The following is a 27,384-nucleotide window of genomic DNA, read 5'->3' on the forward strand; positions in this document are numbered from 1 at the left end:
TCAAAAAAGGAGACAAATCTAAATTCGAAAACTATAGAGGAATATCTCTACTAAATGCAGCGTATAAAATTTACTCCAAAATAATAACAGAAAGGCTAAAACCTATAAGTGAAGCGATAATAATGGAAGAACAAGCAGGCTTTTGGAAAGGAAGAAGCTGTATAGATAACATATTTGTATTACAACAAATAATAGAAAAGCATAAAGAATTTAATAGAGAAACGCATTTAACATTTATTGATTATATTAAGGCGTTTGATAGAATAAATAGAAATGAATTATGGAGAATATTATACAGGGTGTTTAAAAAATACGGGGCATAATTTTAGGTATGTATTTCCCACATGTAGACAATCAAAATAGTTCATTAAAACATGTGTCCGGAAATGCTTCATTTCCGAGTTATGGCCTTCACAACATTGAAATTCACCGGAACGTTTTTCTTTCCGCAGTTCGTTGTCATTACAGAAGATGTTCAAAATGTCCACCTCCTGCTTGAATACAGACCTCACATCGATGTCTCATTGACCTGCGAACACGATCCCAAACTCCAGGAATATTGCATATGTACTCAGAACATGCCACAATTCGATTCCGAAGGATTCCAAATCAGGCACCGGAGACGAATAAATCAGTCGTATGAGGAACATTGACTTGCAACGCTACCCTTCGTGTGCTGATAGAAGGAGTCATGTTCACAGCCTCCAGAATCTCCTCCTGAACTTCTGGAGTTGTAGATCTTAGACGTCCCCTTCCCAAACCAGGAGAGTTAAATTTTCCATACTCGCACAGACGGTAATGGAGACGTACAAATGTCTTCCCATCTGGACATTGTCGCTGTGGGTACCTCTCCTGGTACAAACGACGAGCCAGCGCAGCATTGCCGTCCGCCTTACTGTACATGAAGTGTATCTCTGCCAGCTCTTGATTTGAATACATGTCGCACAGTCTAACGCCTACACAACACTGAATGTAACCTTCGCCTCGGAATGAACTATCAGGGTGCCCTCTTAATGTCTCCTTTGACGGCAATGACTTGCGGAAAAAAAAAAACGTTCTGGTGAATTTCAATGTTGTGAAGGCCATAACTCGGAAATAAAGCATTTCCGGACACATGTTGTAATGAACGATTTTGATTGTCTACACGTGGGAAATACATACCTGAAATTATGCCCCGTATTTTTGAAACACCCTGTATAATAGAGGTATTCCATTGCATCTAGTTGAAGTGATTAGAAACATATATAATAATTCTAAAATACAAATAGCTGGTGATACACAGATAAGAGTAGAGGAAGTTAACTTAGGTTTGAGACAAGGCTGCAGTATGTCGCCGATTCTATTCAATATATATATGGACGAAATATTAAGAAAATGGAAAATAAAAATAAAGAACTATACACAGAATTTTAATGAAGATAATTTCATAATGACGATGCTATTCGCTGACGATCAGGTAGTAATAGCAAATAATGAAAATAACCTACAGAGAGCAGTACATGAGTTATGGAAAATAAATAAGAACTATAATATGGAGATATCTGTACATAAGACTAAAACTATGGCATTTTGTGGCATATCTCCTGTAAGATCTAAAATAGTAATAGGAAACAATATCATAGAACAGGTAAATAAATTTAAATTTTTGGGTGTTACCTTATCTTATAAAGGAGACTATGATCAAAAAGAAAAAATAGAAAAATTTAATTACATAAATGGAACAATAAGAAGAACCCTGAAATCAAAAGCTAGAAAAGATACATTGTTAAAATTTTATAAGGTGATGTCAGTGCCCAGTTTACTATATGGAAGCGAAACATGGGTTATGAAAAAGAGAGATGCCTCTAGATTACAAACAAATGAGATGAAATTTTTGAGAAGCGTAGCAGGTTACAGGAAAATAGAACATAAAAGAAACGAAGAAATAAGAGAAGAACTTGAGATATATGAATTAAACAACAAAATAGAAGAATATAGAAATACATGGATGTCTCACATTTCAAGGATGCAGGAGGACAGGATACCATATAAGTTTTGGAAATATAAACCTCGGGGAAGAAGAGATATTGGAAGACCAGCCAAAAGATGGATGGACCAATTTCAGTAGCTGCTACAGGAATCAATTTCCTAATGCATGAAGGATGATGATGATGATGATGATGATGATGATGATGATGATGATGATGATGATGTATATTGAGATGGTCGCTGCAAAACCAAGATATTCAATGTCTATCAGTTTGTACTATGTACTCAAAGGAAATTCCTCTGTTAAAGTATAACCCAGAGTACAGTGAAAAGGATATTTTCTGTCTACAAGCATAATTTGTCTGACAAAGTGGCAATCAGTGACCTCAGAAAATATTGAATTATGGTTGGCTGGTTTCCAATATCCTGTTCTGGCATTTAAGCCAGTAACAGTCTATCTAAATTATATATATAATTATATATTGTGCAGTAAGGTAAAAGTAATCCTTCAATGTCTAAGCCATCACATTGTAAACATGATAAATGTTACTTAATAAGGCATTTGGTTTACTCATATAATATTACATATTTTTCATGATTTACATTCTGTATTCAACTACATAAAAATCCCAGCTGAACATATTATTACACTATTACAGTACTTTTGACAGCATCTCACTGGCACCAAGTATGAGATGCTTGCTCTAACTGACCAAATACTGCATCCTTGGTACGTCAAGCTGAGCAACCAGCATCTTACATGCTCAGCATCATTCTGCTTGAGCAAAACTAGTACAGTAATTATTATCCAAATAGCTTTTCTGTGCTAACCTTCTGTTCCATTGACATTGACTTCAGGCAGAGTATTTCTAGCACTTTAACCAATAATTCGTCTAATTTTTCAGTCCCCCCCCCCCCCCCACCCAAATACAACAGTTTATTATCCTGTTTAATATTTTTTTACTAATCCATTCAAACATGTTCTTTCATTACAAATTCTCCATGGACTTTCCAAGAATTAGGAGCCAATTTGAGTGCTGATAAGCAACTCAATACAGTTCTGAGATGAAAAATGTAGGCCTATCTTATAGAGCTTGAAAACATTCCCATATCAACCTGTATTTTATTTGGTGGGTATTAAAAATTGTTATTACAGATAGGTTTGCCAGTGTTTGCCAAAAATCAAACATTTCTTCCTATTATAAATTCTACTTGATCTTACTGTAATCTTAACCAAATTATCAGGAATGGTAAAGTGACAAATAGTGAACAATGAGACTTGTTAGTGATTATTCATAATTGTACAATACCTATAAAATGTAAACAAAATTGAAAACTTACGAGATTAATTTCTATATTTTAGTAGTGGAATGCTTGAATTCACAAATGTCTCACTTTTAATATGCCATTACCTGAGACACACTTCATACATCCTTTTGCCCATGTTTTGCTGAATATCGTTTAAAGTTTCCCGAAGACTCTTTGTTACTGCATGTCCACGTAAGCTTTCGACATTAAAATTATTGGTTTTCGCTGGAAAGATGAGGAATGCGACCACAGTAACATCTGGATGTGTTGACTGTAACAATATCCAAAAGCAAAATTAATAATACAATGTAATTACACAGCCTTATGCAATTCACTTATCTGTAATATAATCTCAGTACAATTATTTAGATTTTACACCAATTAAACTTACAGGTTCGTTTGTCTAAGCAGTGCAGTACATGAAATATTCAAGCTCGAAGTACAATTTTATTATTTAATATGTACATACACGTTTCTAAATTTTTTTTTACAGACTCTGTCTGCTTCAAAATTGATGGACAATTCTTTTAACAATATTGAATAAATAACCACTCACAAACAAAATAAACGCAATTGCATAGCAAACATAACACAAAAACATTTCAAATATATGCCTGCAAATAATATCAAAATATAATTTCTATAAAATTGCTGGTTTGTCTGTTGTTGCAGGATTCCACCCATATATAAAAATACAAATGACTGCAACATGTGAACTACTTTATATACTAATGGATAACCAGACTTATGTGAAAATCAAACTATCTTTTTGTATACATTTATAAAACTTAACTATAATATTGCATGCCGAACAAATAAATATTTTCCTTTAGTTTTATGCATGTTCTGAGATATTAACACTTCAATATCATGAACAGTGCGTGCAAACACACACAGAAATACTATTTCATACATAAATATAAAGGTTGCAGAAATGTTTGTGTCAGCCACAAGAAAAGATTACAATAAGTAGTTACAAACGAAAGAAATGATTGGTTCTTTAATTTGCTGCAGTTTGGTGGATAAGATATTTAAAAGTAGGCCTACTTAATACACATATCGCCATTCTTTTCTTGGAACTCAAAAGAATATACATAAAAGGATGGCTCTGAATGTCACAACTGGATAATCACACGTTTAAAGAAGCTGAATATGCAGTCATTCCGACTATGGTGAAGCTGATTGAGGGTTAATAGCATTTCACGAACTACAAAGTCTATAAATTACTATCCAATTTAAATTTCTGTATATTGTTCATTATAGTTCTGTTTGTCTGTAATTTAAAAATAGCTGGTTACTAATGTCAAGCACTTGACAATTCAATTGTTGTTGTTCAATTTTATGTACCGGTACTGTACTACTAGCACACTAGTGGTATCATAATGCAGATAACATTGGACCAGAAAGATGAGTGACTTGTTCTCACTATTCTTAAACAGAAGTCTTCACAATCATTATCGGGGAGACACCTGTTACTAACCTTCATTCGTCTTTAGTCATGAGCTGATATTATCAGCTCTTAACCATGGTTCCTACTTTGGTGCAAGGTTATACAATAAAATAATTGAAAATTACCCAAATTTGGAAAATGTTAATGTCAGCAAATCTAAAAATAGCGTTAGGAATTTAATTTTTAAAGAATATATATTTGTTTAGTAATATATTTATGTATTTATAGGAGTTAAATTGTTAAAAATTTAAATTATATTTCTTTAAGTTAATTTATCCTTAAGTTTCTTTTAACCCACGTTGTGTCAAATATTTATGTTTGTTTTTGTGAAGTGTGTATTTGGATAAGTCCCTGATGACGAATTTTTACTCCTTGTGGGAAGAATTCTGTTTGTAATTTTGTATATATTATTTTATGAACAATGAACTTATAAACTTATTACATGGGACCATGGATTTACTTCCTAAGCTAGTTTTTTCTTCTGCCTAAAATCCAGCATCCCTAATTACAATCAAATCTGCAAATCTAGGGCTGAAACTTTGAAACAGCAATCACTAGACCAAGGACGACAATAATTTAAATTAAAAATTATTAAATATAGTTCTGAAACTCATCGAAAAGTGCATTACATAATTTTATTACAACTTTAAATGGCATTAATAAAACTCTTTCTCGTACAGAACATGATTTTGATAGCATTCCCAAACTAATTTTTTGTAATACTTTGTGCTTGTGATGATTTATGACTTTAATACATCAACTTAATATAACTACCATTACAAGTTCAAATTTCATACTATTATTTTCTTAATGTAGATTATGTAGAGAGTATCAATATCTAAAATGTTCAAGGTCCATAATAAAGGGATAGCCTGAGTAAGAAAACAACATCCCAGACATGGCCTTGCCCATTATTGTCTTCTACAGTAAGAGAGTGGTGATAATACAATTTTGAATACCGTAAGAAATCATAGCAATGTAAACAAATGAACTATGCAATGAATATAAAAAATCAGGAAAATGATGGATACTGTCTCGTACATTTTACATGTTTTTCTTTTATCATGTAAGAATGATATTACTGTTTGTAGACTTCTTTATATCATTTAAAAGATATACTGAACATAAATTCTGTGGCTCCAAGGCAAAATGTTGTGTGTTATTTCTTGCAGTTTTTCAGGAGCATGCATTTCAAGTTGAATGACTGTATTAAATCACAGGAATCATGTTTCGTAACAACAGGTTAGAAAGAAAAATAGTATATACGAGTCATCTTTTGCCACAATAAAGGTATCATCAGGATGCACATCTCGCAAAATCTCATTTTCGTCAAAAACTGCCTTGGAATCACAGAACTGATCACTTAATACGCATCTGAATAAGCATATAACCATTCATTTTTGGACTGCACACAAAAGACATTCTTTATAATCCCAAGACTAAGACTGCTTATATAATTTTTCATTTTAAATTTTATTGTGAGCTATACTGTGTTGCAAGGCAAACCCAAGATATTGGGTCAGACTAATAAATTAAATTAATTTATAAATTGTATGGTTTAGGTTGTTGTTTAGTCAACTCTTCAAAGACAGGTTTAAATCTCATAAGTGATACAATAATGCATCATTCATGAGGCAACTAAGTCAGGAATTAATCTGATAGGGGGACCAGATCCTTTCTCCCTCCATTGCATACATCACTGACTTGTAACATATTATGCAAATGAGACTAAGATGTATGAGGGAGGATCAAAAAGTAATGCACAACAACTTTTTGTGGCGACGTATTTAATAGGTAAGCAAAATGAAATAATGCAGAAAAAAAGCTACAGGTTTTACCTATTTTTCAACACAGGGAACAAGTCTCTCAACACGTTTCCATTGTGACATCAGATTCAGTATATCTCGTTCATAAACTCGTTTTCTGGGCTATAACCACCTGCACACGACGAAATTCACTTCTTCATCCGAACCAAAGCATTAGCCTCCTAGGAATTTTTTCATTGGTCCAAAGAGGGGAAACTCAGACGGTGTGAGGTCTGGGGTGTAGAGTGGATGACTGCTGTCTCAATGCCTTTGACATTGGGTGGAGTTGTAGCGGTCACTAGTCGGCCAGGAAATGCTTTGTCGGTAAGATTTACTCGGCCCTCTTCGAAGAACCTGCACCACCTGGAGATGTTGCTACAGTCTAGACAATCAGCACCATACACCTTCAACATTTCTCTGTGGATTTCACTCGGACTTTTTTGTTTTGCTCAGAAAAAAATGGACTACACCTCACTGCTCTTTACCAGTATATGATGCTAGCACACGTTCCATCTTTACTCAGTAGTTACCACTCGTTCCACCAGGGTGATACCTAATCGAGCCATTGCTTCTGTAGTGCAAAATTCAAACTAACTATCTGCCAACTTTGAACGTCCTAACCAAAATAGTATACTGTAATGAAATTGTTGTGCGTTACTTTCCGATCCTCCCTAGTATACAAACAATTGTTCTTCCTCTGACACATACTGTCAAGTGATATGTACTGCCTGATAATAGATGTACATATCAGCCAGAACCTCAATCACAGGTATAATGGTTTAGGTAGATGTAATTAATTTTGCATAAATTCACACAAAACAGCTAACATATTTTCAATATATAAGATACTCATTTTTACCTTAAAAATAAGCATAAAATTATGCATCAGTCTTATGCAATGAAGATTTCCATAATATTAATATTTACGTTCCATTTTCATATCTCTTTTATTATTCTTATTTAAAAACTAAGCAATGGTGTGAAAGACATTGGTATTCCATGTCACGAGACATGATTCATGGGAAGATTATTATGAAGGCATTAAAAATGTAGCATCAGTAACACCATAAGAAGAAGCAAGGCCCACATCCTATATGAAGATATCAAAATACAGATCCTAGTGACAGGTCTTATTGAAGGAGGTGTTCTGACAACAAAAGTGATTTTGAAGGAATATCTTGAAGTTCTTCCAGTACGTAAAAAATGGGAGTTATCTTATTCGCTTCTTAAAATTACTCTAATTTTGAGAGTGCGTCTTATATAGGAAAGTGTCTTGCACATAAAGAAATAGCAGTATTTGTATACTATCACAATTCGTAACATTTTTCAATTACAAAAAATTGGCATATGAAATCAATATGAATGCTAAGATATATTATTAGATTATAATAACATTTTAAACATATTTCTTACTTTAATTTGGACTTTGGTTCTGCTGACATTTATCCACATGTAATAAGAGAAGTTTGCAATTAGTAACTGATAAGCCTTTAAGAAACAAAGGGGTTTATACCCAGTGAACCTTATGAAAGAGTTTCCCTCTGGCCAAAGGAAGTAAACGATTAGGTTCAAATCTAAATAAAACACAGGAATGCCCATTTTATTTGTAAGTCTATTCTATGTAATACAAAAGAATGATGATGAAGTATTTGCATTAGATTTTGCAAAGCCTCAACAACTCCTAGATAAGGATTATGAAGACAATCTGACCAAAAGAGAAATCACTGTACACAGACACGACAAAAAGCACTTTTGGTATCAGGGACAATGAAAATATGCTGAAATTAACATTTTTCAACCTCACAATAATTTGTCTTTATAGTGTGTATAAGAATAGAAAAGTTCATATTAAAAAGTATTAGTGTAATGCACCATAGCGTCGTGGTCTAAGGCATCATGCCTAAGATTCTCATTACAGAATGTGTGTTGGTTCGAATTCTCTGGGAGAAGGAATTTTCTCATTAAATTTCGGTCAGAGTATGGGCCTGGTGCCCACCCAATATCATGATGAATTTGGGAAGCTATGCTACGTAGTGTATGCAATTAAAACCATCCCACTGAGGAAGAATACTTACCTTCAAAAAGTGATTTAATCGTGCTAATGCTTCTATGAATATATCAGCTCCTTTGTTTCCAAATTCATATCTCCCCGCAATGAAGAAATACAATGTCTTGTCCAGATCAAAATCATAATGCCTGAAAGCAAATGAAAAACCATAAATTTATATTTAATTTTAAAGCAATATATCAGATTAGTCATGGCTAGACAAGGTTTGTATTAATTTTTATTAAAACAACCATGCAAAGATTGATATTTCGCATTACTGTTAATCTACTATGCATTTTACACTTCTTGAAAAAAGTATATATAAAGAGCTTTATTCTAGTTCCCTTGTTGTCAATTTCGTGTCTATTATCTAAATAAGCTACACATCCTACTCATCTCATGGTATATCTTGAGAGCTAGTGACATCAGTAGACATTATAATTGAAGAATGGGCATTTATATACAGCAAACTACAAACATTAATCACATACCTCATTTAATACAACTGGTATATTATGTCTTTAGTGTAGAAATCAGTGTAACACATGTGCAATAGGACCAAACACTTCCACTCTAACGGTTGCTATAGCTCAAGATATACCATGCAACATGTAGTATTATTTTAAATTAATGTTGTTGTTTAGTCAACTGTCCGAAGACACGTCTGAACCTCACAAGTGACACCAACATGGTATCACTTATGAGGCAACTAGGCCAGGAGATAATGGGGTAGGGTGGCCAGTTCCTTTCACCCTCCATTGCATTCATCGCTAATTAGCTACATATTACACTAATAAGACTTACTGTGCTTCTGTGGCTGACCATGATAATATCTTTGAAAAATATTGGAGTGCAAGAGGTCAAATATTGTCAAACGCCTGGCATTAGAAAACAACAACAACTTTAAATCGACGATACTAGTATAATTAATAAACATTATGTAGCCTATACTCACTGCAAAAATGAAATTTCTTTAATGCAAACCATTAACAAAATGGCAGTACTGAAAGACAGGTTCAAATCCTAGCAAGTAAACATGGATAATTTCGAGGGAAAAATTGTTCCGGAGCCGGGTATCGAACCCGGGACCTTTGCTTTAACGTACCAACGCTCTACCACTGAGCTACCCGGGAACTCTAACCGATACCGATCCAATTTTTCCCTCTACATCCACAGACCTCAAAGTGGGCTGACAACCGTCAAGCAACCAACTTCGAGTGCACACTAACTCCGTGTGACTTTAAATTGTGGTTTTCTGTTAACGAACAGTGTCGTGTATTATGCAAATCAAGATTTCAGGTATAACTCCCTGTAAAGTTTATTTGAATAATTTCGAGGGAAAAATTGTTCTGGAGCCGGGTATCGAACCCGGGACCTTTGGTTTAACGTACCAATGCTCTGACACTGAGCTACCTGGGAACTCTAACCGACACCAATCCAATTTTTCCCTCTACATCCACAGACCTCAAAGTGGGCTGACAACCGTCAAGCAACCAACTTCGAGTGCACACTAACTCCGTGTGACTTTAAATTGTGGTTTTCTGTTAACGAACAGTATTGCATTGATTTGCAAGTAAACATGGAATTTGTGGTGGGCAAAAATAGTGTTTGAGGGAAGATTTTCGCAGGAAATTCTTGTTTCTCCTGCAGACATCCATAATTTCTTCATTAATTATGATCATTGTCGTCATTGTAATAATTTTAGAGCACTACAAATACACTTCTACATCATGCACAATGAGCAATATTTAAGAAAGCAAACTCTTTTACACTTTTGTTGCATTATTCCTCCAGTATGATGTTCAGATCAAATCTAGACAATAATGTACAGTACCAGGAAAAAGTAACTGACCAAATCTTGGAGATCGTTTCATAGAGTGATTCACATGAAAATATCCGTAGGGTGATTGACACTCTGCTCAGAAGCATGGCCTTTCATCTCGTCTCAGTAGCTCAGATGGCTCAGCTGTCTTTTTGTCATGCTGAAGGGAGTGGGTTCGAGTCTCATACTAGTGAGTTTTTCTTTAATTTCCTGAATAATGCTAAAACTGGGTTTTACAGTCTTGGGACCAATGTTTTAATTTATTTAACAAAAAGTGGAATAGTTACTACCCAACTCGTATGGGTTATTACTAGGGGCCAGATGTTGATGACCTGAAAGTCTACTTAAAATGATCAATAAAATGCCCTTAAAATAATGAAAAAATGACATAGAATTAAAACAAATTACATTTAAATATTATTCACCGTACTCATACCAGAACTTCTCAAAAGTTAGTCACCTTGTTTCAATGACTGCCCTGCAAATGTTGGAGAAGAGGCAACTTCCTGGAATTTGACTAAGATAAAGGAAAAGAGCATGCAACAAAAGGAAGAGAAAACTATAGATTTTAATAGGGTTTACAATGTGTTTCAATCAGGGGTGGTCCATGTCAGTGCCTTCATTCTCAGTCTCCTCCTCCTTCCGCTCTTCATTTTTGTTACCAGACCTTCCAGATGGGAAGTGTAAATGACAAAACAAATTGTGGGCTCAGCATGCATTTTTGCAATCTTTGTGTTAAAAATATTGTCTACTGTAGTACATCCCTTCTGCCATATTGGGGACACAACGTCCTATTGTCCAGAAAACGGTGAAAGTAAAGAAGAAAGTAAAATGCATTCAAAATGATCTAAAAGTTCTTCAAAATATTAAAAATGACCAAAAAATGTAAAAATGACGTATTAATTAAAAAACTGCAAAAAATGCAATATAAGAAATTAATTTTTTACATTGATATTGACATAGAAAGGATTTCTATATTAATAGGCATCGACCTAATGTGAAAATAAGAAGACGACTTTTCATCAACATTCGTCCCCTAGTTATTACTAAGCTAGAGGTTGAAACAATATTACAAGGGTTAGCAGTAGAAAATTCAGCTGCATCTTTTCGCCACTTTTGGGTATTTATTTTCAGGTTTAAGACGCAGTTTATATGGAGAGAGCTATTACAAGCCTGGCAAGGACAAAGTGGTTTTTCTGAAAGGAAAGAATGAGTCCTTGACTACATGCTGAAGAAACTAGATTTAGTGAACTGTACTAATGACATTATGACATTGTAAGGAATATTAATGACAATTCACGATATATAGTGTTTAAAAAAATTGGACTGAAAGTAATCAAACCCTTAGGAAAGTTTTAACTAAGAGCAGTCAGTGGTTGAATTTGTACTGTAACTTTCCAGGGAAATGAGTTAAATGCAATTAGACCTTGTGAAATACCAGTATCTTATCCTGAATTGACACCTGGTCCCAGCAGAGGAATGTTCTAAGAACCTGAAGAGCAGCAAGAAATCTAAGACATGAAAAATGGAGGCATTACAAGGATAGTTTGAAAAATTCGTGGCCTAACACATAGATGGCACTGAAAACATGTGAACAATGTTGCCATTGTTAGCGGCCATTTTACATTAGTTCAAGCACGAAAAATAATAATTTTCTGTTGACTACATTTTGCGTAGTTTAATTTTGAAGCTAGTATGCCAGACTTGCAAAAATGACAATATTGAGCTTCGTGCAGTCATTAAAAGAGAGAGAGACTGAGTCCAACAGAAATGAAAGCAGACATGGATGCTACACTCGGGGAATATGCTCCAGCATTTTCGACTGGGCAGCACTAATTTAAACATGGTCGAGAGAGTGTGGAAGACGACCCTGCAGTGGACGTCCAGCAACAGCAACAAGTGAAGAAATCATAGAAAAATCCACGATATGGTGTTGAATGAAAGTGCGGGAAAATAGGAAAGATATGCGTATCTCAACTGAATGAGTGCACCACACTTTAGTCAATGTCTTGGGCATGTCCTAGGTGTCCACAAGATGGGTTCTGCATTTATTAACACTGGAACAAAAACACATCTGATGTCAAATTTTGAGGTACTGTCTAGCTCGATTCGAGAAAATACACCCGATTTTTTTAGGTAGTTTCTGATCACTGATGAAACCTGCATCCACTACTACATACCAGAGACAAAAGAGCAGTCGAAACAATGGAAGCACAGTGATTCTCCACCTTCAAAGAAAGCAAAAGCTGTTCAATCGGCTGGAAAGTCATAGCATCCGTGTTCTGGGATCATAAGAGGGCAATCATGACTGAATATCTAGCAAAGAGGAGAACAATAACAAGAGGATATTATTCAGATCTTCTGCAGCAACTGAAAGGGAAAATTTGCAAGAAGAGGCCGAGTATGGTCGAGAAGAAAGTTGTTTTATCACGACAATGCACCTGCTAAAATGTCTGTAATCGCAGTTGCTAAACTACATGAACTATATTTTCATGTTATATGATTTATCCGATAAGCAGGTTGTAATACAATATTAAAATTGAAATATACCGTCTATACTTATATATAAGTATAGACGGTATATTTCAATTTTAACATTGTATTACATGAACTATAGTTCGAATTGTTGCCACATACCCTGCCCCTCAATCACCAGGTCTCGCACCTTCAGAATTCTTTCTTTTCCCAAAACTCAAAACTGACTTGTCTGGGAAGAAATTTTCTTCAAATGAAGAGGTTATCACAGCACCAAAAGGCTTTTTTTTGCAGACCTCGAGGAATCTGTGTACAAAAAGGATATGGTAGCAGCACTGGAATACTGGTAGATCAAATGTGTGAATCTCAGGGAGGATTATGTTGAGAAATAAAGATTGTTTCACACTAATCCTAGTTTAATTTCTAAGCCAGGCTATGAACTTTTCAAACAACTATTGTATTAGCAAGTATGAGTAGACACAAACTAACATGCTGGTAAGATTAGTTTATGACAAGAATGTTAAAATGAAGTTTTAAAGAAAATTGTCCCCCCTGACCTGCAATAATTACGTTTATTTTTATTTTGTTTGAGGAAGACAAACTATCTTCCAATTAATAGTTTGTTTTTTGTTATTTTTTTAGCCAAGTCAAGTCTAATAATAAATGATAGGAGGTGGGTACTAATTATTTCACTTTTTGTTAAACAAACCGAAATATCAGTTCCAAGACTCTGTAAAACTCCATTTTAAAGTTATTCATGGGAGGAGAGGGGGAACTGGGATGAGGTTCGAACCCGCTCCCCTCCACATGACACACAGATGTCTGAGTCATTTGAGCTACTAAGAGTTGAGATGAGACAGAAGACTGCACTTCTGTGCAGCATGTAAATATTCTCACGAAGGTGCTAATTGTGATTTTACTGCACGATTTACATATATGTATATATTAATTACAACAAATTTATTTTCTGCACATCTTTTCAAGTGATTATCAGAATGGGTTATGACAACACTCGAAACAGAAGAAATTTCAGCTCTAGGTCTCTGAGCATTTGCACTGTCTTGTATCTGGAACTTTGAATATTCAAGCAGCCCATTATTTTTTTCTAGTACTGTACATACTACTGGATAAAAAATAATTCTAACACTTCGGATCTCTAGATATAGCATATATATTTTCATGAATAACATGCTATTCTTTCTATGTATTACAGTAGGGAAAGGAGATTCAACACAAAATGGCAAAATAAAATTTTCATAAAACAGAATTAATGACATTGAAACTAATATACCTTATAATACTCTCAAACATTAATTTTAACACACATTTCATTATAACTGTAAAAATTATGGTACTAAACATTATTAATTACAGATCTCATGTCATATCTCTTCCTCTGTGCAATCATAGTTCTCAGTGAGGATGAAGAGAGATAGCAAGAGGTTGTACTAATCTGTGAGGAAAATGTGTCTAAACTCCTACGCAAGCCGTGACGAGAGCATTGGAATGTAGGTAACTACATATCTTTTGTTTCACTTTTTAGTGCTCTGAAGTCCATGACAATGATAAGCGACTTGAAACTCAACCGTCACTTACCGGCAGAGATAAAATACTACATCTGTATCAAAGTAAAATCAAAAGATGTCATTATCTCTACAATCATAATGAAAATTTACGAAATTATTCAAAAGTTAATGAAATACGGATTAGGTACATGAAAAAGCAATGCACATCATGCATAAAAACTCTCAGCGAGACAATTTCCGAAGTTTTTATTTGTGAGAAGAATGAAACAGAAAAAGTATATTTAAATTTTGTTGATTTTCATGCATAGTTTGTTATTCTTTCTTCACTAGCCTAAAATAGAATTAAATAAATAATTATTGCTTAAGTTTTCTACTACTGTACCTACACAATTTTTATTTGGTGTACAGGGAATGGAAATTAATATTATTAATCATCCATTTATTCGTAACTGTTGTTTTACACACAGCTGCTATAGAATTAAAGTTTGAGTTGCTAGGATTATAAAATGTAAGTTGTATAGATACATTTATATGATGCAAGAATGTTTTTTTTTTTTAATATTAATACAAGGAAGTTTCGAGAATGGACTCACCCAGGTTCCCTAAGGCAATGAAAATCACCCTCTCAAGCCGTAATAGTTCTTTTAGCACTACTACTTGACAAGATGAAGAAGATTATGTTTATGATTAACACAACAAAATCTCTCCTAATATTACTTTTCATAAATTCCAGCTTTTTTTATTTGTGATGTTTTGTCTCTGATCATCAACAATTTCGAACTTTCACTGTCAACAACATTTAGAATCCAAAGCTGTGTTGTTGTTAAAAAATATTCTGGCTTGTAATTCGAAAGTAATGTTGTTAGAAATGACTGAAAATATCATGTGTCGACTGAATTTTACCTTTTTTTGTAAACGGGAATTTGCAGCATATAGATGGTTATGGTAATCTTTCCATGAAAACAAAATTTGAAGAATTACAGAACAAATTATGGTAAAGAAAAAGATAATTTCAACATTGATGAATACTATCCAAGTTTTACATAATGTCTGTTTTTCAGTTAATTAAAAATTTATTTTAAACAATCTAGATTTTCAGCAAAATTTCTACTAGATCTTTACATCGACAAATGTACACTGGAATTAAATTTTCTTAGTACTGTCGTCATGTTTTAATTAAGTAAATACAATACTACAATAACAATTATTCTCCTGTTACTAACAAACTAAAATATTAAATTCCGGTTGTAACTACAACAGTTAAAATGCTAAAAGCCTTAAAATGTTGTATTACAGTGAGATGGTGATAAGAAATAGATACTGGTGTAACAAGATAACTCCCAACTACAGACTAACTGTAACTGTTTTCAAATTATTTACATTGTAGTATGATTACCTATTACTTTATAATATGTAAACTAGGTACTCTATGTAAATATTACAAGACTAAGGCAACTAACCCATAGAAATGTCCCCGAACAAATTCATGAATTTTTTCTTTTGATATTGCATGTAGATTCTGAAATTCATGAATTGCAGAGAATTTTTTCACATTTAGACCATTTGGAGTGATAACATCTGCTTTTCTTTTTAGAAGATGTTCAGACTCGTAGCCAGTGATTTCTGATACTGTAGTAAACACATGTGCCAGATGAGTAGCTGCTCTCTCCATGCAGTAGCGATGGTAGATCTGTCTCTTTCCAGCCTCTTCATCCACAGCAAACTGATCACAAAATATGCAGTTACTTCTTAGCTTACAAAATAATCTCAGAATCAAATACAGTACAGAATCAAAACAAGGGAGAAGCATTAGTTGTAGAAAACCATGCAAAGAAATGATTCTGACCATGTAGGATAGAATGCCATGAGACAAGTTACATCATGAGAGACAGATTTTGTGCGCTCACTAAGTTTTACTAATTACTACACTGCAAACATTTAGGTAATAATTAATTTTTTATGAGCTAAACATTTAGCCTTCTTAAAATTAAATGTGTTGGGAGGGGGCAGGACAAGGGAACATAACTGAAGAGTTAAAGCATGATATAAATAAGAGTCTAATTGGAATAACCAGTGGTATCTTTTAGCCATTTTGCACTGATTCACCGGAACTACTTGTTAAATTTGTCGTAGTTCGTAGAACTGGTTGTTAAATACAGTAGGCTACTTATATTCTTGATTTATACTTATATTCATGATTGACTAATCAAGACTACTATTTAGTAGTCAACATGTCAGTGCTGCGTTGAGACGTCCCAGGTTCGATTCCTGGTGCTGGAACGAATTTTTCTCAAATTAATAGGTATATACATGTTGACTACTAAATAGAAGTCATGATTATTCAATCATGAATATAAGTATATATCAATGTTAACAGTATTCAGAAACTGTTGTTGAATATGGTCATACAGTCATTTTATGTGCTCCTGCATTATTATATGACTTATGTGTGTAAAATGCAGGTAGTAAGCCATTGACAATAAAATGAGGAGAGTTCGGCAGGCACCATGGATCGTGTCCCGGCATAGCTCAGTTGGAAAGAGCGCGCTACTTGCAGAGCTGAGAGGTCCCGGGTTCGATTCCCGGTGCTGCAACGAATTTTTCTCAATTTAATGGTTGTTAAATGTTTTAAGTTAAAAAAAAATCAGCTTTCTTATAGAAAGGAAAAATATTAATTTAACATGAAATTATCTAGATTTTTAATATTGCAATAAACATAAAGGAAAAATAAACGAAAATACAGTTCGAACCAATAACATTTTATTAATAAATTGTTGTTTCCTATTCAAGTGTCCAGGCAATCAGGACAGGACTATGTTGCAAATTCGAAACCCATCTGCAATAACTTCAGCAGTTGTACACCATTTTCCCCTTCCAATGTCACTACTCCATATAAGCCATACACAACAATGAAATGTAATATTGAAAAATATAATTTAAAAAAATAATGGACTTCAAAAATACACCATTAAAGACATTATTAGTGGTGAGTTGGTGAGTGATGAATTTAGGTTGTTTTATTCAAATGGTGAGTGCAAAGGAAGTAATGGTGTTGGTGTATTACTGGGACCACGTGTAAAAGATAAAGTGATATCAGTGCGTTATTTAGATGACTGGATGACAATGATGAGACTACAAGGGAAGAAAATGAACTTAGTGCTAGTGCAAGTTTATATGCTACATAGTGGATTAGCAGACGAGGTAGTGGAAGAAAGCTATGACAAGATAGAAGAGATAGTTGAGAAGGAGAAGAAGGGAGCATGCGCAGTCCTAATGGGTCACTGGAACGTAGTTGTAGGAGAGGGACAAGATGGAAGAACAGTTGGGAAAAAGAAATGATAGAGGAGAATATTTGCTGAATTTCTGTAAAAGAAATGCTATTATTATTGGAAATACATAATTCCAACATAAACGAAGAAGATACACGTGGACATGCCCAAGGGACGAAAGGAGATATCAGATAGACTATATACTGGCATAGGAAAGATTTCGAAATTGCTTAAAAAATGCAAAGATTCTACCAGGAAGGGATATTAACTCGGGCATTTATATACAGCAAACTACAAACATTAATCACATACCTCATTTAATACAACTGGTATATGTATGTTGTCTATAGCGTAGAAATCAGTATTGTTAATATTAAGATGTTAAATGGCAAAAAAGGGAAGCACGTTCACTAACAAGGGGAGTTCATAAGGTTCCAGATACCAGTTTTGTTGAACTTATATGATGTTAATCTACAGAGATGGGAAAACAATACCGATTTGAACATTTTGTTGTATGGGCCTTAGTTTTCTAAATATAAGCATTTCAATTTCTTTATAGCAATAAGACTAAAGTAAGGTGTTCTTAAGAGTGGTTCAATAGCATAATGGATAAGGTGCTGGATATTTGTAGGGCTGATTGTTTGAGCCTACTTTTCGCTATAATGTTTTTATTTTAACTTTTAATTACCGTTTTATTTTTGAAACTCATTTTTCTTTTTTATAGTGTGATGTACATTTCTGTCAGTTCCTTTTATTCTTGTACTTATTTTATCATCATAATATCATGGAAAGATATCCTATGAGTACACACACATTTCAACAGTATCAATAAAAGACAAGCTTACTCTAATAGATATTCTCACAATGAAAGAAGAGAAAACTGCAAGTTGTGCAGGAAACTTTTGAATAAACCTATACGGAATGATAATAATATGAGGATCTACATAGAGTAGTAGCAACATAGACAATACGAACATATTATTGAACTTACATGAAAAATACATTTATATCTTTTCAATATAATCACCTGGATGTTCCTGTATCTTTTGCCAAATCCGTGATAACTGTTGAATGCCATTAGCGAGGTTGTTTCTGTTGATCTCTCTGATGGACTGCCCTACTGCATGAAACACTGATGCAATATCTGGAAACCTCTTGCCTCTAAGCGGTTCTTTCAACCATGGAAACAAGTCGTAGTCACAAGGACTCATGTCAGGGGAATACAGAGGATGTTCCAATACTTCCCAATCCCATCTCTGTAGCAATTGAGCCACTGCTCCTGCGACATGACAACGAGCATTATCATGCAAGATGAAAGGTGGATTGTCTCTCAGGAAATGTGGACGTTTGCGCCACATAGCTGGACGTAGGTTGTGTTCGAGAAAATGTTGATAGTACATTGCATTGACATTTTGGTCTTTAGGCACGGCATGGCTAATGATAACACCTTCACTGTCATATGCCACTATCAGCATGACTTTCAACCTGGAGAGTTCATATCGCCCTTTTTTTGGATGTTGTGATCCTTTGTGGTGCCATTCATTAGACTGACGCTTTAGTTCAAGCTCATATGCCCGTGCCCACGTCTCGTCAATGGCAACAATACATTGCAGGAATATGTCCCCTTTGTTGTGGTATCTCTGTAGTTGGAGTTGAGCTATTGCATACCGGTATCACTTCTGAGCTTCTGTCAGGTTATGAGAAACCCAGCATACTGCAATTTTTCTCATGTGGAGGTTTTTCTTCAGGATGTGCCACACAGTTTGATGACAGAGTCCAACCTCGATGGATTATTTTCATACAGTCCAGCGATGGATAATTCTCGTACAGTCCAGCAATGGTCAACAGTAAGGAGATCTCACATTAACTCCATTTGTTCGTCATAAATGGACGGGTGACCTGTGCGAGCCACATGTGCCATCTCATTCTGACCCATACGAAGTGCAGAAACTCATCTTGAAACCTTCTGATACGGTAATGCATCATTGCCACAAGCTTCAAGTAACTCTTGATGACATTGGTGTGCATTTCTACCATGGGCTATCACGATCGCTGCTCAAGTTTAGTATACATGCTTTAGGGCAGTTGAAAATAGTGCTCTACATTTAACAACGCACAGTAACAACATATGTTGTCATAGCAACCAGTTTAATCATTCAATACATCGACAATATCTCCAACTACGATCGCAGTTGTCTCGTATTGCATGCGAATGAGCATGACCCATTTCCGACAGTGTTGCCACTACTTTATTTACAACCCATGTACATTATAGAGAGTAAAGAAATATGTGATATTGGAGCATATTTTTATGCTGTCCATAATATCTTGTTTGTCATCCTTTTCATCAGCACAGGTTTTTAATTTTACATTATTCATCAAAACTTTATCTTCAATGGTTCAATGGTCCTTGACTTACTGCCATCATGCTTCTTAACTCTTGTTTTGCTTATCACAGAACTAACTGTCCTTGCATCCCTTCCTTATTTATACAGAACCTGTTGGAATGGATTCGAAAAAGAAATGGTTCTGGAACTCTACTCTTCTAAAGTAATCTTGTAATTGAAATGAAAAGTGAGACTAAAAAAGAATTTAAAAATGAAATAAAAACGGATTAGTAACAAGTGTGCTCGAACCACCAACCTTACAATTATTATTATTATTATTATTATTACTGTATTTACTAATGGCATGTATTTGACTGTTCGTCATTTGCCTATATGAAGCCAGTTGCGTAGACCAATTTACTGACAGAGTCATCACCCAGGTCGCGCCCTAGGAGGCTAATCTGTACTATACCTGCAATGAGATGAGATGATGATGGAAATTTATTGGGATGCCATGGGGGAACTGCAGCTCACGGAGGAAATCCTTGTGTTACCTGAACCATGGGCATGGGCTTGCCAGGGATCTAACCTGGGTCCACAGGATTATAAGTCGAGGGCCCTAGCCACTAGACCACCATGGTGACTTTACCTTATGATCATTAGCCTGGCATCTCATCTATTATGCTACTGGACTGATACAAATGCACTCCTTTTACTTCACGTTTTATAAGGACTATAAGGAAATTCAAAAGCTAATATCTCGAAAATTAAGTTCTATTCACTAGGATTTTCGAATATGTATTGTGTTTGAAATGGGGTTACAAAATGGCAGCTCTTGAGACTATGTAATACTGTAATTAAAGGACGCAGGGAAATAACTAACTCTTGTAGGCATCCTTATAATGGCAGTCAATATTGTACTTTGTGATCCTTCTATGTTTTCAAAAAATTTGAGGAATGTTTTCACTCAAGCAGAAGTATTTTATCTCAATGATTCCAATATTGAGAACAGAACTTGCCTTCTAATGTGGTAAATGTAGTTGCTGTCAAGTTTGTTGTTTGTGATGTAAGTGTAGACTTAAAAATTGCTGCTTATTTGAAAGCTTCATGAATCCTTCTCACTTTAAAAAAAATGAAATTCTCCTCAGCAATGACAATCTTCAATAATGGTGAGGCTGCAGGAATTAAATAATGTACAATATTGAAACATAAAACTTATGAGAAATATTACACAACTGCTTGGCATATAGAGAAAATTTTCAAATGGTTTATATTAATGCTGCTAGATACCAAAACTGGCTCTCCCAGCAGTAATCAAGGACTGTATGATGAAAATACTTAATTCTTAAATGTGTTCATTCATACTATTAGAAGCCTCTCAGTATGGAATTTTTTAATCACTCTGCTACTGATCTTAAAAATGTATTTATTATTACGACACCTTAGTCAATAAGTCCTATTCAAGGACTCTGAGACTTCTAGGTTACACAACATTTAATAATATCATCACATTTCGGTTTAAACTTAAACATGGAAGTTATACGGTTAGTGACTCAGAATATCTAATAAAATTAATGTATTCGAGACATGTTAACAGTGAAAATAACATAGAAACCTGTGAAGATGATGTTGAACTAAATGATCTTGATTTCATCATAAATGGTAAGTTGAGTAATTATGAACAACAATCATTATATTATGTAACTGGATCTGTGTTACAGAAGGTCAGATGCAATTCTGAAACCTGTAGTTTTCTTATTTGCCAGAGCTGGTCACAGACTGCAATGACATTTTAATACAGCATATTAGTACATTAACAGAACTGTTACAACATAGCAAAACTGACAGTTATTATTGACATCACTAAAAGCTTTTATTGTAAAGCAGAATGAACTCAAATTACTAAAAAAATTAGACTAAACAAAATCACCTCAAATGTAAATGTCCTTATGGTTTATTTAATGATGCTCACAACTGCAGAGGTTATATTAGCGTCGCCGGTGTGCCGGAATTTTGTCTCATAGGAGTTCTTTTACACGCCAGTATATCTACTGACATGAGCCTGTCGCATTTAAACATATTTAAATGCCATCGACGTGGGTCGGGATTGGACCTGCAACCTCGAGCACTGAAGGCCAGCGTTATACCGACTACGCTACCCAGATAGATCAAACGTAATGCCAATTTTATGCTGAATGTACCAAGTTGCCACAAGATATTACACAAAGCAATAAAGATATTCCTCAAAAGAAAATGGATTCTGCACTGAGAAAATACAATAGATTAAATGCCTCTGTATTTGATTTCAAATCCAATAGGAGCATACAAATAAAAGTGAATGCCATAAAATAAATTTTTGTTAATTTTAATTTTAATACAATCTGACACAATTGAGTGTTCGCCAAAAATACACAGAATAATGTAAGTATTTTACTTTATTGTAGTTTATTGGTACTTCATTCAATGTGTCAAATTCTCATAGTAAATTTTTTTTTTGAGAAATGGAAAGTAGGTATCTTTTATACTAATTTTAATTTACTAAACTTAACAACAGAGTGGCCTGCCCAAATTGAAGTATATCTAACAAAATATAATAATTTAAAATAATAAAACAAGAATATAAATATATATTTAGAGTACATATAACGTAAGTATAAATAATTGAAAATAGGTGCTGTTATTATGAAACAGATCAGGAAGAGAAAAAGAAATTGATTGTGTCACACTGGTTAAGAAACTGTCTACTGAAGGTTGCACTGGAAGAAATATTGAACGGGAAAAAAGTTGGGGGAGGAGAAGATATCAGATGAAAGACAACATTAAGATATATATGGATCGTATGTGGAGACTAAGAGAAGTTGCAAAAGGGGGAAGATTGGAGAATGCTGGGTTTGCAGTAAAAGACCTACTCTTGGACAGAAAACAATGAATGAATGTTATATAAATATGGTATTTCAAAATTTTAATAGATGATGTAAGGGCCATAAGAGCAATTTCTTTACACATTTTTCTTGTTAAATTAAGTTGTCCACGAAGATTAAAAAATAATATTTTGTTATAGTTACTAGACTTCCAATGAATAAGCACACAATCAATGATATCTAGATGATATCAATTTTTAAAGAAGTCAGATGCTGATTTATAAATTTGCTTCTTCTCTTTGTTTACTTCCAAGGGCTGGTCACTGCAGGTCTCAAATTGTATGGCAGGATCAAAGATGTACATCGTCTTCTCATTGCAATCAACAGGAATAATGTCTACTCATCTATGACTCCAAATGAAAGCGACACAATGGACTACCTAATAAACCTCTATGTTGCTGTTGTTGATCTTGATGGCAGATGCTACTTTACCCCTTATCAAATAATGCCTATTGTGTCAGAGGAACTCTCCAAAGCCAAGAAGATAATGTAACTGTGTAGTATATTTGTCAGACTGATATATGCATACAAGTGTTTGAAAGACTTAACACATAAATGGTAGTTGCTGTACTATGTAATAATAAACAATCCACACAAAAACAATAACCTTCTCGAAAATCTCTACAATAGCCTTAATGATTATCTTTTTTCCTTCAACTTCAGTAAGCTGACTTACTAGTAATAGGATAAGTGTATATAAAATAGCGGCAGTCAGACTGTACTACTCTCAGTAGAAGGATTAGCAGTGATGGGAGACTATTGTTAACTTATGAGAGTAAACTGAATCATAAGTGAAACTCTTCTAGAGAAATACAGGCACTTTGGAGAAATTTGTTTAATGAAATTTGTTAAGTGTGTCATGTGTAAGCAAAGCATTAAATAACACTAAAACACTGTGCTCAATGAATTATGATCTTGTTACTAATAGTAATACTAATGCAAAATCTTCTCCCCCCCCCCCCTCCGTTTCTTAGTATAATTTACTGCTATAATATTCATTCTGGTGCCAAAAGCACTGTACTTCAATAATTAGACCCATATATTTAAATTATTCATATTACCATTATCACTGTTGTCAGAATTATTGCGAGACCCAACAGGCTGCACAAGGTCACGAATGTTGTGAGAAGATGTGGTGAGGAATCCTTCAAGCAGTTTATAGCCTAGTTCGGAGGAGTGACGCTGTACTGGTCACATGTTGTGTTCATTGTGACTTTATTTGTGAGTGTTAGTGTTTAGAACACAATACAGTAGAACTCTTTTTAACGAATCTATGGAAGATTACTTTTTTTTTTTTTAAATAGGGGTTTTCCTTAAAAAGGGGTTTACATAAAATGGGAAAGAAAGGCTAAAATAACTAGTATTAACGTTTGTTATATACCGAACATTATAATCATTTAATTAGGCCTAAAATTTGTATCATTTACAATAAATTTCATTATAACATTTTCTAACTCTTCAAATGGTGGGACACAAATGTTTTTCCATTCAACTGAACCCAAATCACACAAACTCGGTACTGAAAATTTCTTCATTATTCCCCATAACGAAGTAGTTGGCAAACCCTGCTTTTCTTCCCATTATGTGATAGTGTTATTTGAGGATTATCCTCGACATCCCTTATTATATTCATTTTCTGTCCAACAGTTAATTTCTTCTGTTTAGTTGCCATTATAATGATGTCTAAACAGCATAAACTAACAAAAAAACTTGGAAACAGAATCCACACAACTTGCGAGAACAAAGCAAGCAAAACAACCACTCTGCACCATGCTGCAGCATGGCATCACATTACTATCGACTGAGATGCACTATTGAATATGCCAGTACTAGCCTATTCATTATTGAAAGTATAGTCGACATTTTTGTCTTCATTATCACAAAATTCACTTGAAAAGTATTCCTTAAAAGAGGGCATTAATTACATTATTTTTATGATAATTTGGCTGGGACTTAACAGATAATTCCTTAAAAATGGAAACATTAAACCAGACGTTTTACTGCAATACTAATTGAAAACTGTACTTTCAAAAAGGGAAGTAAAATGTTAGGTTTCTAGAGCATTATACATTCATAATAATTAGGAACCAGATTTTTAGGTTATTGAATAGGTGAAATACGTTTTTTATGTTTTTTTTGTCCAAACTGTGAAAGGGGTCGCAAAAATTGCCTGATTGTTAAAAATGTAGGATACACTTACAGTCAATTTTAAATAACTTTTCCCTCTGTGGCAAAGATGGAATTATTTCCAATCCACTGTCATAATAAATGAGATTTCACTTGTTTTGGCATAGATTAACAAAGCACAAAATATAAAAATTTAATGTTATACCAGAAGCACCAGATTAAGACAGACTGCTCAGCTTAATGAAAGTATGCTACTTTGTATTGTATATATTTGTATAGTTTTGGCCGATGAATTGTATATGCTTTAAATTGAATAGTAATCTATATAGCTCTATTGATAAATTGTTTGTGTTTGTAATTTGAAGTAGTTTGCATGATATGTATTATCAATTTCTGTATATCACAACTGGTTGAATTATTTATGCCTTAAATTTAATTAACTTGTTTTGTATTATACATACAGCTCAACTGATGAATGATCATTTGCGTTTGTAAATTTAATAATCTGATTGGCTATGTATTGTATATTTTTAGTAGAGCCATCGACATAGCTCAGTTGGCAGACTTGCCGGACTGCTGATCCGGAGCTGCGTTCGGGCTTGGGTTGGATTCCCCTTTGGTCTTTGGTTTCTTCCGAGGTTTTCCACAGCCGTGGGACTGAAGCCGGATGGTCTATGGCAAGTCCTTGGCATCAACCCCTTTGATTTGATTACCTGGTTGGGTTTTTCCGAGGTTTTCTCCAACCAAAAGGCAAATGCTAGGTAATATTTTGGCGAATCCTCGGATTTCACCTCATCTCACTACATCTCGCCAAAATATTGTAAAAAATAGCAGAAAATTGTAAAAATTGTAGAAAATTACTAAATTGTAAAACTATAAAAATCTGTAAAAATTGTAATTGTAATATTGTAAAATTTTGACTTGTTCCACATCTTAAAGCTTCATTGCTCATGTAAGATCTATGGAATAAAGTAAATGAATGTATGAATGAATGAATGAATGAATGAATGAATGAATGAATGAATGAATGAATGAGAGACCTCAGGAAAGTTCACAACTCATACCCGCTCATCCAAAACCACAGCTTTCTATCAGGGAACATGCCCGAACACTTCAAGAATTACAACAATGCGACTTTTTCGCTGTTCATTCATCTCAAGAGAAAGGTCAGTCACTTCATACCCTCCTATTGGCATGTCATATCTGCGATAAGTGAAAATTCAAAAATATATATAGTCCCAATTGAGAGGGTCAAGCCTCTGAAGGACAGCCTGCTATACAAAGAAAGACGGAATTCCCTCTTAATCATTTCATCCAAAACAACAAAAGACTGAAGGGTAAAAGACCGCAGATTGTGTCGCTTTCTCTAATGCAGAAGAGAATAAAAATGATAACATGTATTGAAATTTCTAAATATATTTATATAAAACGCAGTAAATATAGGAATATACATATTAATTATGATTTAGGTTTTTTTAGTTCTTAAGGTTAAATTTAGGATTTTTAGGTTCAACAGAATTCACATATAAGACTCTCGTAACCATGATTCGGAAAATTATCTAAGAAATTATGAGTTTAGAAGTAAGAAAAAAATAATAATAATAAAAAAAACCTATAAATCCGGTCCCTAATAATAATCACAGAAACAGTTTCTGTTAAGAGTTCACTGCACTTTTGTTACATACCTTGGCCAAATTGTTGTAGAAGTCTGTATTGCCTGCACACAAGTAACGCCCTAGAAGTGTTGCATGCGTTGTAAACACAGTTGCTACATCTACATGTCGAGTGCGAAGGGCAATGAGACCAACACCTGCTTGCCATTCATGGAAGTGGGCTACTATTCTAGGAGGATGATCTGAATATTCTTCTGCAGCTTTCCGGAACTAAAAAAAAGTGTTGCAGAAAAAAAATAATCATGAAGCTTCTGAGATATAAATGCACAATAATTAAAGTACCACTTTTCAGAATGTATGCTTTGAGAATTAAGATGGTAATGTTATACAGTCTTTTTTCTAATACTTCAATCAGGATTGTGTTAACTTTCAAACATGCCTGCAAAAAGCAGTTTTGCGTAAAATAACAGAATATATTATGTTCTAAATAAGTATTATGATTTAAAATATTTTTCATAACACATCGTAAATCTATCTTAGTGTATAACTGTGAGATATTGGTAACTACATCTCAGCACACAACCAACCAAGCAGAAGTAGTGCAAAGTCAAACACTGAGATTTGTAACAGGAGCTATAAAATTCACACCACTGCTAAGAAGCAAACCTAACTGATAATACCAGTAATCCTCCCTTGTCCTTTGAAATAGACAAAAACAGATGAATA

The 27,384-nt window shown here is 34.2% G+C and overlaps 1 protein-coding gene across 1 annotated transcript in view; it reads right to left on the bottom strand.

The window, feature by feature from the left end:
• The window catches only part of Glys (glycogen [starch] synthase), a 101,923-nt gene that overhangs the window by 18,952 nt on the left and 55,587 nt on the right, over nucleotides 1-27,384 (bottom strand). The window contains exons 5-8 of the mRNA XM_069835146.1: nucleotides 26,731-26,928; nucleotides 15,862-16,124; nucleotides 8,607-8,727; nucleotides 3,381-3,547 (exon numbers count right to left, since the gene is read on the bottom strand). Coding sequence (XP_069691247.1) covers nucleotides 3,381-3,547; nucleotides 8,607-8,727; nucleotides 15,862-16,124; nucleotides 26,731-26,928 — 749 coding nt within the window. The remainder of the gene's footprint in view (nucleotides 1-3,380; nucleotides 3,548-8,606; nucleotides 8,728-15,861; nucleotides 16,125-26,730; nucleotides 26,929-27,384) is intronic.

The sequence above is a fragment of the Periplaneta americana genome, chromosome 9 (assembly GCF_040183065.1).
Source record: "Periplaneta americana isolate PAMFEO1 chromosome 9, P.americana_PAMFEO1_priV1, whole genome shotgun sequence".
Classification (NCBI taxonomy): Eukaryota; Metazoa; Arthropoda; class Insecta; order Blattodea; family Blattidae; genus Periplaneta; species Periplaneta americana.